Raw genomic sequence first — 13309 nt, 5'->3', positions numbered from 1 at the left:
ACATTGCTGAGTCCTTAATATTTTCAAGAAACGGCTGAAAACACATCTCTTTCATCTTCATTTGACCCTCTAACTCCAGCATTCTCTATTCTAATGCTACTTCTAATTTTATCTGCTTGATTTTTTTAATAAAAAAACTTGACCCTCTAACATGTGCACTCTCTATTCTATTTCTATTCTAATGGCCAATCCATCAGTTTTTTGGGATTAGTTATTTATTTAATTTTTTTAATAAGTATCGGTTTAGGCACCGGAACCGTTTTAAAAGTATCGATTTGGCATCGGTACCGAAAAAACCCCAAAGGATACCCAACCCTAGCCATGACATCATGAAACATGTTTTTTTGTTTTTGTTGTTGTTTTTTTACTATCCTGAATCTTCTTTTACAGTGATACATATTATAATTTCAAATCATTATGTTCTTGTGTACTTTCTAATCATTAAAGAATCCTATCCTGAGACATGCGGCACAACTGTTTTCAATATTAATAATAGTAAGAAATATTTCTTGAGCAACAAATCAGCATATTAGAATAGCATAAGAGACTTCTATTAGAATATATATACTTACATACATACTAAATTGTAAGTTATGTCAAGGTATATTTATTTTGTTTTGTGCCTGTAGTGTTGGTGATTGAATGAGTTCACATCAAGTTCAGCAGATGTTGGCTGTTCTAGTTTCATTAGTTGAATGGATGCTATTTGTAATGTGTCTCTTGGGTAGAAAGACATTTTTAAAGCCTCTTGTTAGAGTTAGTGATCCTTGGTAATTGTGTTTCTCTCTGTAGATGTTGTTACTGAAGGCTGCTCAGATGAAGAGATTTGAGAGGGAAAAGGTGAACTGATCAGTGCCCTTCTGCAAATGGTTATTTACAATAAATTGATGTTGGTTTCATTTGTTTATATTAAAACTTTAACTTGGACCTTTTTATTTTAGCTGAACCGGATAAACCGGGCTCGGGAGCAGGGCTGGAGACATGTGCTCAGTTCCAGTGGAGGCAGCAGTCCTGAGCGAAAGGTACAATAGTCTTCCTTGTCTGCTACAGATTAGTCAATAAAGGCTGCTAATATTGTCAAGGTTTCTCATTTAGTGCATATTTTTGCATAGTTTTATGGAGGTGGTGGTGGCGGCGTTGGAGCACCACATTCCCCTGGAATAGGCCCATCCCCTGTGCCTGGCCCCACCCCTACTCCTGCTCATGCTCCTGTTCCTGCTTTAGCTCCAAGCAGAGCTCCATATGACCATGTCCACACAGCAGCTGAAAAACCATCCAAACCTACACCTAAAGATGGTGCTGGGGAAGGAGCCATGTCTTCAGGGGACAATGGCAGGTGAATGAGATGAATGAGAAAGAAACTGTGCCAAGTGTTTTTATATTCCTGCTTTTTTTTAATAATTTTTGATTTAATGTGCATATGTTATTATCATTAAAGCACTGCTACAGACTCAGGGTCGCTGAATGGTCATGCCTGCATCCCTGTTAAGGATGTTGTCAGGAAAGAACCACGTAAAGCAAGTCTCCAAAACGAGCAGATTTCAAAGAACGACTATGCCAATAGGTCAGGTGGCTATGTGTTTTCATCAGTAATGTTTGTCAGATATTCAGTCTGTCTTCAGTCTGCCGGTCTGTCAAGCAGAGCTAAGATCATCTTTTTTATCTCTCTGTCTCTAGGTTTCGAGGTCAGCTGGCGGCAGAGAGGGCTAAGCAGGTGGAAGAGTTTCTACAGCGGAAAAGAGAAGCCATGCTGAATAAAGTCCGTGCGGAAGGACAGCTGGTACGAGTTTTTTCCTTGGCCTCTTCTGGTTAAATGCATGTTCTGGTTTCAGTACACTTTTTCTCTACAATGTTTCTGAACATAAAGTAAATTTCCACGGAAAATTATTTTCACTCCTAGGTTTTAAGGTCAACATTATATGAAAAAACTCCTAATCTAGTTTGTACATTCATCTTATTGTGAACTATTAATCCATGCAAATGTTAATTAAAATGTCATAACTTGATTTTCTGGTAAAATGATAGACTTCTCTCTGGTGACGTATGCTGGACATCTCCAATTATTTACTCCGCTTAAACCCTGCCCCTTTCTTACAATCAACCAAAAGCTCACATTCAGATCTGTCTTCATTCAGTTAACAACTGATGTATAGAAATAAGGTGTTGAAGTCAGTGATGGAATTGATAATACATTTAATTATGTGGCTTTTGTAATATCGGATTAACCAATGGGTGAACAGGGGGCTCGGCAAAACCTGGCCGCCATCTTTGCAAGCTGGACAAACTCCTCCCGATGCAGGAGACCCCAAGTCAACAAAGAGGAGGAGGTAGGAGTCCTGTCTGGGACCAAACAACACTCCTCAAGCCATCAAGTCACTTAAACTCTTCATTGTTTGGTTCCTTATTTTAAGTTGTAAATGCCCACCTGATGTTGCTGCATCTGCTCACCAGCGCCATCTGATGTCCAGTACCTGCACAGTGTATGTTTGTTGAATGTGGCTGTGAAATGCACTGAAAATGTTCTAGTTCATTATTTCATTTCATCCAATACCACATTCTGGCAAAATTCCCCAATGCTTTTATTATCTTTTTTGTGTGTGTGGATTTTATTCTGCTTCAACACCCTTTGTTTTGGGTCCCTCATCGTTTTTTCTATTTTTGAAGATTATTGAGTGTATCTGCAAGATCCCAGCTGAAGACTAACCGCTGCTTTTTATGGTCCTCATTGATGAATGGCTTTGATTCTGCTGTAACTTTAAGTTTGCGGTTCCCACAATACAGTGTAAATGTTTAATGCTGGTTTTCTTTTCCAATGTATTTCACCAGTTATATTTCATGTTCAATATACAATAAGTGTTTTGCCCCTGTTCTTATGTTTGTCGGAAGGAGACAATAGCTGTGTTTCCATCCACCTATTTTTATGCGCATTTTGGATTATCGCATTAAAAACTGCTGGATTGAAACACCAAGATGCGCATAAATTCTAAAAATGCGCATAAAAAACTTATGCGCACAACTGAGTAGGATAAACTTTGATCCGATAAGAAAAAATGCACATAAACTACGATGGACACACATTTGCCGAATAAATTCCTCCATGCGCATTGAAAAGGTCATGTGACTTTGCGCTATGAGACGGGATAAATTGACTAACCAGCGGACCGATCTTGTTCACAGCATCTTTATTTTGTTTTGGTCGTTCTGAAATGCCCGAGGAAAGTCTGTCATCAAAGTATTTCTGTATAATTACTCTTACATGACTGCATTCCCAAACAGCAGGCATCTTTTGTTCTCTTTGACTCGTTGGATGGAAACGGTGCTTTATTCACAAATGTTTTATGCGATTTTCCAGTTTTGCGCATAAGTTAAATTCGCAACTTTGGATGGAAACCTAGCTAATGGGAAGAGAACAGAGAGAGATGATATGTGAACTGTGTTTTTCTCAGGAGTACTTGGCAAGATTACGACAGATCCGACTACAGAACTTTAATGAACGCCAGCAGATCAAAGCTCGCCTCAGAGGAGAGAAGGTATATGCACCCACGTATAGGCCCATTTGACATTTCTTTCAACTGTAGATTTATTGTTGTATCACACATATTTTAATGCTTACTATTATTTATTCGGCCCCATTTCAGTGCTTTTACACATCATTAAATAGATTTTTAAATGTATTTAATTATTAATTTGTTATATTTGGACCGTCTATCTCAGTATGACAGTGACGGCTCAGACATTCAGGAGTCATGTGAAGAGGCAGTATTCAGGAGGAAGAAGATCGAGGCTTTAAAGGTTTTGCATTTAAAATGTTTTTTTTTTTTTTTCAAAATAAATTATCAGCATAATAATTTGAATTGTAAAATGGAATTATATACACTACCATTCAAATGTTTGGGGTTGGTAGGTATTTTTTTAAATGTTTTTAAAAGAAGTCTCTTATGCTCACCAAGGCTGCATTAGTTTAAAATACAGTAAAAACCTTAATATTGTGAAATATTACTGCAATTTTAAATGACTGTTTTCTGTTTTAATATCTTTTAGGCAAAGCTGAATTTTCAGCAGCCATGTCTTTAGTCTTCTTCAGTGTCACATGATACTTCAGAAAACATTCTGATATGCTGATTTGGTGCTCAAGAAACATTTCTTACTATAATCAATGTTGAAATCAGTTGTGTTGCTTAATATTTTTGTGGAAACCATGATGCATTTTTTTTCAGGATTCTTATATGATTCTTAAGAGGTCTTAAATGTATATAAGTATATGTCTTGGTATCAGAATGCAAAAGCAACCAGACTGTTATTTGAGTAAAACAGTTACCAAGAATGTGTGTTTTTATGTAAGGCCCAGTCAAAGGCTCGTGCTGCTGTAATTAAAGAACAGCTGGAAAAGAAGAGAAGAGAAGCATATGAGAGAGAGAAGAAAGCATGGGAGGATCATGTATGTCATCTTTCTTTCCCAAACTTCTCCTCTTTCCTCGTTTCTCCATTTCTTATGTATTTTATTGTGCCTTTTGTTTTGCCTTATCTTTTGTGACAAAGCAGCTTGTTGCACGAGGGGTGAAGGTTGCTGTTGGAGCTGTGGGCGGAGCTCCACCTCCTGCAGCCCCTGCCACTCAGCCATCTGACTCCACCCCTCAGGAAGGTGCTTCCAAAGCCACTCCCTCCTCTAGACCCACCACTCCAGCCATCTCCATGACTGCTGCTCTGAAGGATGTGGGCGCGGTTAGTCACCCATCACACTGATTAAATCACCTTTGCTGTATTTGCTTAAATGGTCATCCAATGCTTATGCATTTTTTTTTGGTAGATTTCATCAGGACAGAGTTCTCCTATGAAAGAGGACTCCGTTAAAGCAGAAACATCAGGTGTACAGGTGGAAAATGCATATTTGGATATGTGAAATACCATTAATATGAGAGAGCGGTTTATTGAATGAATTAACACTTTGACTATAATGACATGTATCTTTTTTTTAGAGTGACAAGAAGGAGATTCTTCACCGACTTAATCAGAAGGTCCAGACCACTGAGGAAGATGCCACACCTTGCAGCATTGCACCATGCCCAACTCCTCAACAGGTCAAGCCTTCCATCACAGAAGAAAGACCTCCTGCAGCTGGTGATAGGAGGAAATGGGAAGCTGTAGCTCCACCCATATTGTCTGTAGCCGAACAAACTCTGGAGGAGACCTGTGCAACTCTGGCAGGTATAAACACAACAATCTCATCAATGTTGTTATTATTATTGCTGTAAAAACACGTGTGACTACATACATTTATTTATAGGATATCTAAAGTCAAACCTGAGATTTTTTTAAGACCTGCACAAATGCACCTTATACAGAAAAATTCCATACAGTCTGAAAGCAAATCATGTGTCTCTGATTCCTTTACATAATTGAACAGGCTGTGGCACAAATTCACATTTTACTTGATTAAACAGGCTGCTAATTTGCTTATCAATAAAATAGGATGTACTGCAAGTGTAAAATGGTCAAGATGTGTTTTATTCATTATACACGTTTTGAAATTGTTTTATGTACATATATATCAACACATATGAATTATAGGTTGAGTAGTATTTTTTACTTTGAAATGTGCAGCCGATCACATTTAATTATTTAAACCTTAGCATTTGGAATTTTAATAATCACATTAGGCCATATCACAATTCCTGTTTTTCCATCCTCACATTTAAGACCTCTTGCATTGTTAATTAAGGCTTTATTATATCATTTAAGACATTTTATGATAAAAATTAAATTAAATTTGATAAAACTGTATTTATGACATTTAAATTGTTGTAGATCAGTAATAGAAGATACCATATCTTTTAGATATTTGCATCATATGAGCAGCACTATACACATTCTCTTTGTTTCCCCTCTTGTCCTATCTCAGTGTCTCAGGTGGCTTCTCCAGAGACGAATGCTCCCTCTGGTGGAGACAGGAAGAAGTGGCAGACTGATGGTGCCCCTCTTCTGTCTGTGGCTCAGCAGACTCTGGAAGAAACTAGCTTTACAACAGCAGGTCAGCTAACAGGTAAACATCCTCATCCTGAGATTCTGTAGTTTTTGCAACTGATTCGACACATTTTTTAAATCAAATTGATAGTTTATGTTTGATAAAACACAGAACAGTTGTGGAAAAACAAATGGGGGAGGTTGTCATCTTAGCCTACTAAGAAAATGTGCTCTGCGGCACAGGTTGTATAGACTCACAGATACCAACCTGACAAGTGACCAAGTTTCTTGTAGCACATTTGCAAGACTCTAATGAGAAGTGATTGTGCCAACAAGAATCAAAATATTGCAGCAGTGAAAAGCACACACCATCAGCTCTCATTACATCAGCATCACATATTCATAGTGCGTTCAGTTATGAAGGCAACATTTAGGTGAGCTATAGTGAGAAATTGATGGCTACAACAGGCTGAGGTGCACATTTGAATAATTTGACCTTTGTTTTTGCTAGGCTAGATGCAGAATAAAAGTAGTCAATTAATTATACACATCCTCCTTATTACTTCCAGAGTGAACAGATTATGTATTAGAGAGTGTTTTGTTTTGTAACCATGGATGGTGTGTCGTGTTACATGCACTGGGACTAATAATTAATACAAACTTGTTTGTAATTAATAACAAACAAGGCATTAGGTTATTTGCTAGATCTCTAGTATTCTGTGCCCGGAGAGCAAAATCATGTTGTTTCCATTGTATATAATAAAATGGGTGGCTTATTTATATGCAATAACATAATTTTTTTTTTTTACTTATTTCAGAAAAAACAGCAGGTGAAGTCATTTGCATGGATGATTGGCAGGGGGAGGGGCTAAGGAAGGCTTGGGGGTGGAGTCCAGACTCAGAGGTTCTGAAGGTGTTGGAAGAGGCAGAGCTCCAGCCCTTTACCCAGAAACTAGATCCCGCCAGCACCTGTGACCACACACTGACTGGTGAGTCTTTGATCAGAGTGTTTTTCATCTGTGTGATGTGTTCAGTCTTACTGAAAATAGTATCCTGTTAATCCTGAGTTTCTATTTGTGTTTCTTTTCCCCAGAAAGCCTTAATCTTATTGAAGAGTCTTTAGATGTCACTCATGAAACCAAACAAGTGCCTCTTCCTCAGCCATGCCAGCCTGCCATTGGCCTTGCCAAACAAGAAGTGACATGTCAGGAGACAGTGCCAATCACAGCAGAGGTTAAAAGTCAGGAACTAATCCTTCAAACAACAGAAGAGATTCAAAAGACTCCATCTGGAGAGAGTGAGACAGAGGGTGAGAATAGTGTTACACTGAAAATGAATGCAGTACTCTTAGCGAGATACCTTATTATTTTAAGATTGAAATGTGTAGAAATTCAGATCATCGGTAGTGAGACCTTTTGCACTTGTTACTGTTTGTAACAAACATTTTCTGTCCTTCCAGTGGTGGATGATATGGAGTCAGTAGTTCTAGATGAAGCCTCTCAGCAAACCTCAAAGCCGCCCCCAGCAGATGTAATGCAAGCATGGACAAATGACACTCCAGTGTCTCCGTAAGCATTTTTTTTTCTCACAGAATTTGGTGCATCATTTTGGCAATAATATCTGTATCACTGTTAATATTAATACAGATTTTTTCAAACTTCTTTCAAACCTGTGAAAGGTTTAATTTGCAGTGTTACTGCAAAGTTAGTATATAGCTGATCTATATATGTACAGTGGGTACGGAAAGTATTCAGACCCCCTTAAAATATTTCAGTTTTTCTTTTTTAATAAATCTGCAAAAATGTCAACAATTCTGTGTTTTTCTGTCAATATGGGGTGCTGTGTGTACATTAATGAGGAAAAAAAATTAACTTAAATGATTTTAGCAAATGGCTGCAATATAACAAAGAGGGAAAAATTTAAGGGGGTCTGAATACTTTCCGTACCCACTGTATATCTCTATAATGTTAAATTAAAAAAAAAAATTTAAGTACCATTTAAAGTACTGCATTTTAAATATTTCCATATTATCATTTAAATAGAAAGTTCACCTAAACAGCCTGACACAAGTAGAAATATTAAAAAAATCATGTACTAATAAAAACTAAGAATGTATCTTTTATTCTCCAATACTGAAAGCAGAACCGATAAGGGAGCTCTTGATATGTGTTGTTACACAGCGCTTGCAAATTACCTTTTTTGTTCGGTGTCTGTCATTTCGAAGCTGGAGTAATCTCATATTACATAAGTTTTTCTTTAATATTAATTTGCCTAACGGTCGATCTGACCGTGTAGACACCATAATCCCACTCTCTCTCCCGCTTTCTGTTTTTTTTAATGGTGGGCGTTTACACAGTTGGTTAGAGCGGTGCTGATTGGGGAGAAGGGAGGTGCGCTCACTCAATTGGTTAGTAAGACTGGCACTCAAGGCTGGCAGTCATGCATTTGCTCTGGAACAGAGTCATATTGCATCCACATCGCAGGCTTTGTGATTAGCAAATCGCAACGTCTCAAATCGCGATTGTGATTCTATTTTTATTAATCGCTCAGCCCTAGTCACTGTCACAGAACAGTTGTTGAATGAAGAATTATGTAACAGTTGGCTTACATAATTTTGTGTTCTAAAGAAAGAGTAACAGCACACAGGTTTAGAACGTTCACTACCGTTCAAAAGTTTGGGGTTGGTAGGATTTTTAATTTTTTTTTTTTTTTTATATGTCTTTTATGGTCACAAAGTGTTTTTCTTATTTAATAAATAGAGTGAAATAGTAATAATGTGAAATTTATTCCTATATTATGTTTCAAATGAAATTTTTAGGAGCCGTTACTTTAGTCTTCAGTTTCACATGATCTTTCAGAAATTATTCTAATATGCTGGTTTGGTGCTCAAGAAACATTTCTTACTATTATCAGTGTTGAAAACAGTTGTCTGTGTAATATTTTTACAGAATCAGTGATAACATTTTTTCAGGATTCTTTAATAAATAGAAAGTTCAAAAGAACAGCATTTATTTGATATCTTTTGTAACATTATAAATGTCTTTACTGTATTTTTTGATACATTTAATTAATGCTGAAATATTGATATCTTCCAAAAAAAAAAAAAAAACTTACAGTAGTGGACAGAATGACATAACTTCTATATTTTCAGTGAACTATCCCTTTAATCATGGTTTTTTATTTTTATTTTAGGCCAGCAGATGGCAGATTAATACAACCAGAGTGCACAGAGATGACGCGAAGAGAAGAAAAACACCCTGAACCTGCAGGTAGTCTCAAATGCAATACTAAGACACCTTATCTCCCTCTCACACAAGCATGTCTCATTATGCACCATATCAAAGCGCTCCAGTATCCCCTTTAAAATTCATTTACTTTCTAACAATGTTAATCCTCAGAAGCTTAAAGAATGCCAGTTTGAATAAACTCCACTGTCGTGAAGTTTTTGTTGGCCTCTTCTTTTTTTCAGTAGATAAGCCTTTGTTTGTGAAGCTAAGCAGTAGTCCAGCTCACAGACAAACAGTAGCATTGGCCATCCTGTCTGCTCAGTCCTCACTGGAAGACTCTTCCACCATCGCCTCACGTTCCCGCTCTGTCTCTCCACTGCGCTCCCAAAGGCATGGCGACGCACTTCTCATTGGCCTCTCTACTGGCCTCTTTGACACAAACAACCCAAAGGTGAGTACTAGAACCTCACTGTAACAAGTGTGAGTCTATATTTGTTTTCTGTCTCTCGCATGTTAGTTCAGACTAAATCAGTGACACTAAACTCTGGCCAGATCTTCAAATGCTCAGGAATAGACTACATGACTTTTAGAATCTGAACAGCTTAAAAGCTCTAGGTATCATACACACTTGCCAACTTTGTAATTGCAGATCATACAGTAAACATCTGAGAATCAAACACTACCAGACTTTCCAAACAAATTCACACAGAAACATGGACTTTGTTGCTAAGAAACACTTGACAAATGTAAACAATATGTGTTGTAATATCAGCTCAAATATCAAACATGTTTGATATCCTCTGAACTGGATAGAATCATAGCCAAAAAATAAATAAAAAATCAAAGTCTGCGCCCATTATACATAATGTGATTTTTTTCTGTGAAATCTGTCAACTTGTACTGCCCAAAATTTACAACTAGGGTCAAACTGGGGCAAACATCACATTTAAATCGGAAAAAATCGTATTGTTGCGTAGTGTATTCCAGCCTTAACTACTATAGAAATGTAGATGGAACCAGTGGAGTGTGACAAAAAGGGGGCGTAATGTCCGCTCACTTGGGTTCATTGAAGACCAGATGTGCTGCTGCATTCTGGATCATTTGGAGAGTTTTGATTGCACACGCAGGAAGGCCAGCTAAAAGCATTACAGTCCAGTCTAGAAATGATCTGCCAGGACCAGGAGTGGTGTAGCATGCTCAAATATTAAGGGTCGGATTTGCTTGATCCTCAAAGCCCGCTTTAAGAAGTGGGCTTTGAAGACCAAATATTCTTCACGAACAATATGGCAAATAGTATTCCCAGGTTCCTGGCTAGGAAGACAAGGAGGTAAGTTAAAGTTGGTGTTCTTTCATCCAGGCTGAGATGTCTGTTGGGCAGGCCGATATCTGTGCTGATTTTGTCTCATAAAGAGGAGGGGGCAGAGCACTGAACCCTGAGGTACCCCGATAGTTAGTTGACATGATGACCCCCTCTCCCCTCCCTGTGAAGTAGGACTGAAACAAAGTACAGTTCCTGTGATTCCCTGGATTTAGAGACAGCAAGGTTTTGTGGTTATTAGTGTTGAATCCTGCAGATAAGTCCAGCCAAATGAAGACGGACGATCTCCCACCAGCCACAGGAGTTCAGTGACAGATAGCAAGTCTGTGAATATCAGCTCTTAAAACCTGACTGATTACTGTCTAGCAAGTTGTTCTGTGAGCGGAAAGAAGAAACCTGAAGAGGAGAAGAGAGACCTAAGGGTTACCCAAGCCTTTTTTTGATGTGTTAGGCTAGTGGGAATAGGGTCATGGGGGCAGGTTGTAGGATGGTTCAAGAAAGTTAGGAGACCCATGGCTCCAGACGGTCGCATTTGTGACCAAAAATATAAATTTTGCGAGTAGGGGTGTGTGATATGACTATTTTTGATCGTGGACGATAAAAATGTCTCCACGATCTGCTTTTGAAGAAATATCGTAGTATCGTGCTACAGCACACATTCTCAGTTGCAGTTCTGGCGCCTCCATATCTATATACTGTACGTCACATGCATTCACATCAGTGTTAACTCGGCGGTAAAGTTACTCTAACAGGATGCTGCACTTATTCGCAATCACAAAAGTACATTATTTGCTGGTTAAATATTTCATTCACGCGCTGGTCAGACGTGCGCTTTTTCTGAGCGCCGCATACACTCAAAGCGCGCACACTATAAAGCCTGTCAAACAGCGCCTGATTTCTGAACTAAGTTATCTTTTGCGCTAATACTGTCAAAACACACAAGGTTTACATATGTGACCCTGGACCACAAAACCAGTCATAAGTAGCACCGGTATATTTGTAGCAATAGCCAAAAATACATTGTATGGGTCAAAATTGTAGATTTCACGATTCATTCAGATGCCAAAAATCATTAGGATATTAAGTAAAGATCATGTTCCATGAAGATATTTTGTAAATTTCCTACCATAAATATATCAAAACTTGATTAGTAATATGCATTGCTAAGGACTTCATTTGCATAACTTTAAAGGCGATTTTCTCAATATTTAGATTTTTTTGCACCCTCAGATTCCAGATTTCAAATAGTTGTATCTCGATCAAATATTGTCCTATCATAACAAACCATATATCAACGGAAAGCTTATTTATTCAACTTTCAGAAGATGCATGAATCCCAATTTCGAAACATTGACACTTAAAGGGATAGTTCACCCAAAAATGAAAATTACCCCATGATTTACTCACCCTCAAGCCATCCTAGGTGTATATGACATTCTTCTTTCAGACGAATACAATCAGAGTTATATTAAATAATGTCCAGGCTAATCCATGCTTTATAATGGGAGTGGATGGTAGCCCAAAATTTGAAGTCCAAAAAATTGCACCCATCCATTATAAAAGAAGTCCACATGGCTCCGGGGGGTTAATAAAGGCCTTCTGAAGCGACGCGATGCATTTGTGTAAGAAAAATATCCATATTTACAATTTATAAACCTTAATCTCTAGCTTCCGCTAACTGTCGTACGCTCGTTCACAAGGGAGTGGCGTCCAGTGGATGACGTAGGCGTAGGATAAGCTCCGGTGAGAATATGCTAGTCTCGCGAGAAACAAGTTTTGTTTACAGCAAAGGAAAACCAGTGTCCTCTTGGCTTTTATCGAAATCCTCCGACATTTTTCTGTACAAATCCTCGTTTTGTACTAATTCGTGACCGGTGTTTTGTTTTGCTCTCTCCTCTGTGCTTCCACGTTCGTCACTTCTGCGTTCGTCACCGCGTTTGCCTACGTCCTACGTACCTATTCGTCTGAAAGAAGAATGTCATATACACCTAGGATGGCTTGAGGGTGAGTAAATCATGGGGTAATTTTCATTTTTGGGTGAACTATCCCTTTAAGACTGGTTTTGTAGTCCAGGGTCACATATAGCCTCACCCTGCGTCTCAATGTTCATACTATCCATCCTAAATAGTATGTGAGATTAAAATAAGTGTGTCCCAAAGCATAGTATGTTGAAAAGAGTATGCCAAAAGTCCCCGGATGGTCTACTATTTCAGGTCGATTTTTGAAGTGTGGATCCGTGCACACTCTAATGGCTAAAATTGCCCACAATCCATTGCGCTTTGGCGAAGGATTTGGTCCAAACCTACAAATATGAATAAAACGCGTTAAAAACTACAAACGTGGCGGATGCGCGCGAACGACGGTTAGGTAGAGAGGTTTACAAAAAGGGGTTTGAGTTACTAATAATCAACATTTAACCTGGTAAAAAAGTATTTATTTATTGTTAATCCGTGTTATATTTCATCTGCAACAGTAATGTGAACTTTTATAAACATCCATTTGGTCGTGAACTTTTAAATGCATGATTATGCAGAAAATATGAGCAGAGTTCTCTGCGTGAAAGACCCGCGACTGGAAGATCAACGAGCTACTTCTTTTCTCTCCAGTACGGTAGGAAGTTAAATGAAATGAAATGTGGAGGATGTTAACTGTGATAAGATGATTGACAGGCCAGTTTACAGTGACAGGGTGCGTGTGACAGAGCCGTCCTTTAAAGACGCAGTTGTGTGACGTGATAGTATATCCCAAAGCTTGCCTACTCTTCTACTACACACTCAAAAGTGTGTACTTTTTCTTCACCAAA

General features: G+C 38.3%; 1 protein-coding gene across 1 annotated transcript in view; it reads left to right on the top strand.

Annotated features, from left to right (window-relative positions):
* LOC107683980 (serine/threonine-protein kinase Nek1-like) overlaps positions 1–13309 on the top strand; it is a 38318-nt gene that overhangs the window by 8124 nt on the left and 16885 nt on the right. The window contains exons 13-30 of the mRNA XM_016480086.1: positions 793–840; positions 942–1022; positions 1113–1336; positions 1439–1564; positions 1678–1780; positions 2241–2327; positions 3447–3530; positions 3715–3792; positions 4343–4438; positions 4540–4722; positions 4808–4873; positions 4977–5205; positions 5900–6040; positions 6780–6950; positions 7055–7270; positions 7421–7529; positions 9154–9230; positions 9431–9639. Of these exons, the coding sequence (XP_016335572.1) occupies positions 793–840; positions 942–1022; positions 1113–1336; positions 1439–1564; positions 1678–1780; positions 2241–2327; positions 3447–3530; positions 3715–3792; positions 4343–4438; positions 4540–4722; positions 4808–4873; positions 4977–5205; positions 5900–6040; positions 6780–6950; positions 7055–7270; positions 7421–7529; positions 9154–9230; positions 9431–9639 (2328 nt within the window). The remainder of the gene's footprint in view (positions 1–792; positions 841–941; positions 1023–1112; positions 1337–1438; positions 1565–1677; positions 1781–2240; positions 2328–3446; positions 3531–3714; positions 3793–4342; positions 4439–4539; positions 4723–4807; positions 4874–4976; positions 5206–5899; positions 6041–6779; positions 6951–7054; positions 7271–7420; positions 7530–9153; positions 9231–9430; positions 9640–13309) is intronic.

Source organism: Sinocyclocheilus anshuiensis, unplaced genomic scaffold (assembly GCF_001515605.1).
Source record: "Sinocyclocheilus anshuiensis isolate Anshui unplaced genomic scaffold, SAMN03320099.WGS_v1.1 scaffold637, whole genome shotgun sequence".
Classification (NCBI taxonomy): Eukaryota; Metazoa; Chordata; class Actinopteri; order Cypriniformes; family Cyprinidae; genus Sinocyclocheilus; species Sinocyclocheilus anshuiensis.
This window is presented reverse-complemented; position numbering and strand designations above follow the sequence as displayed.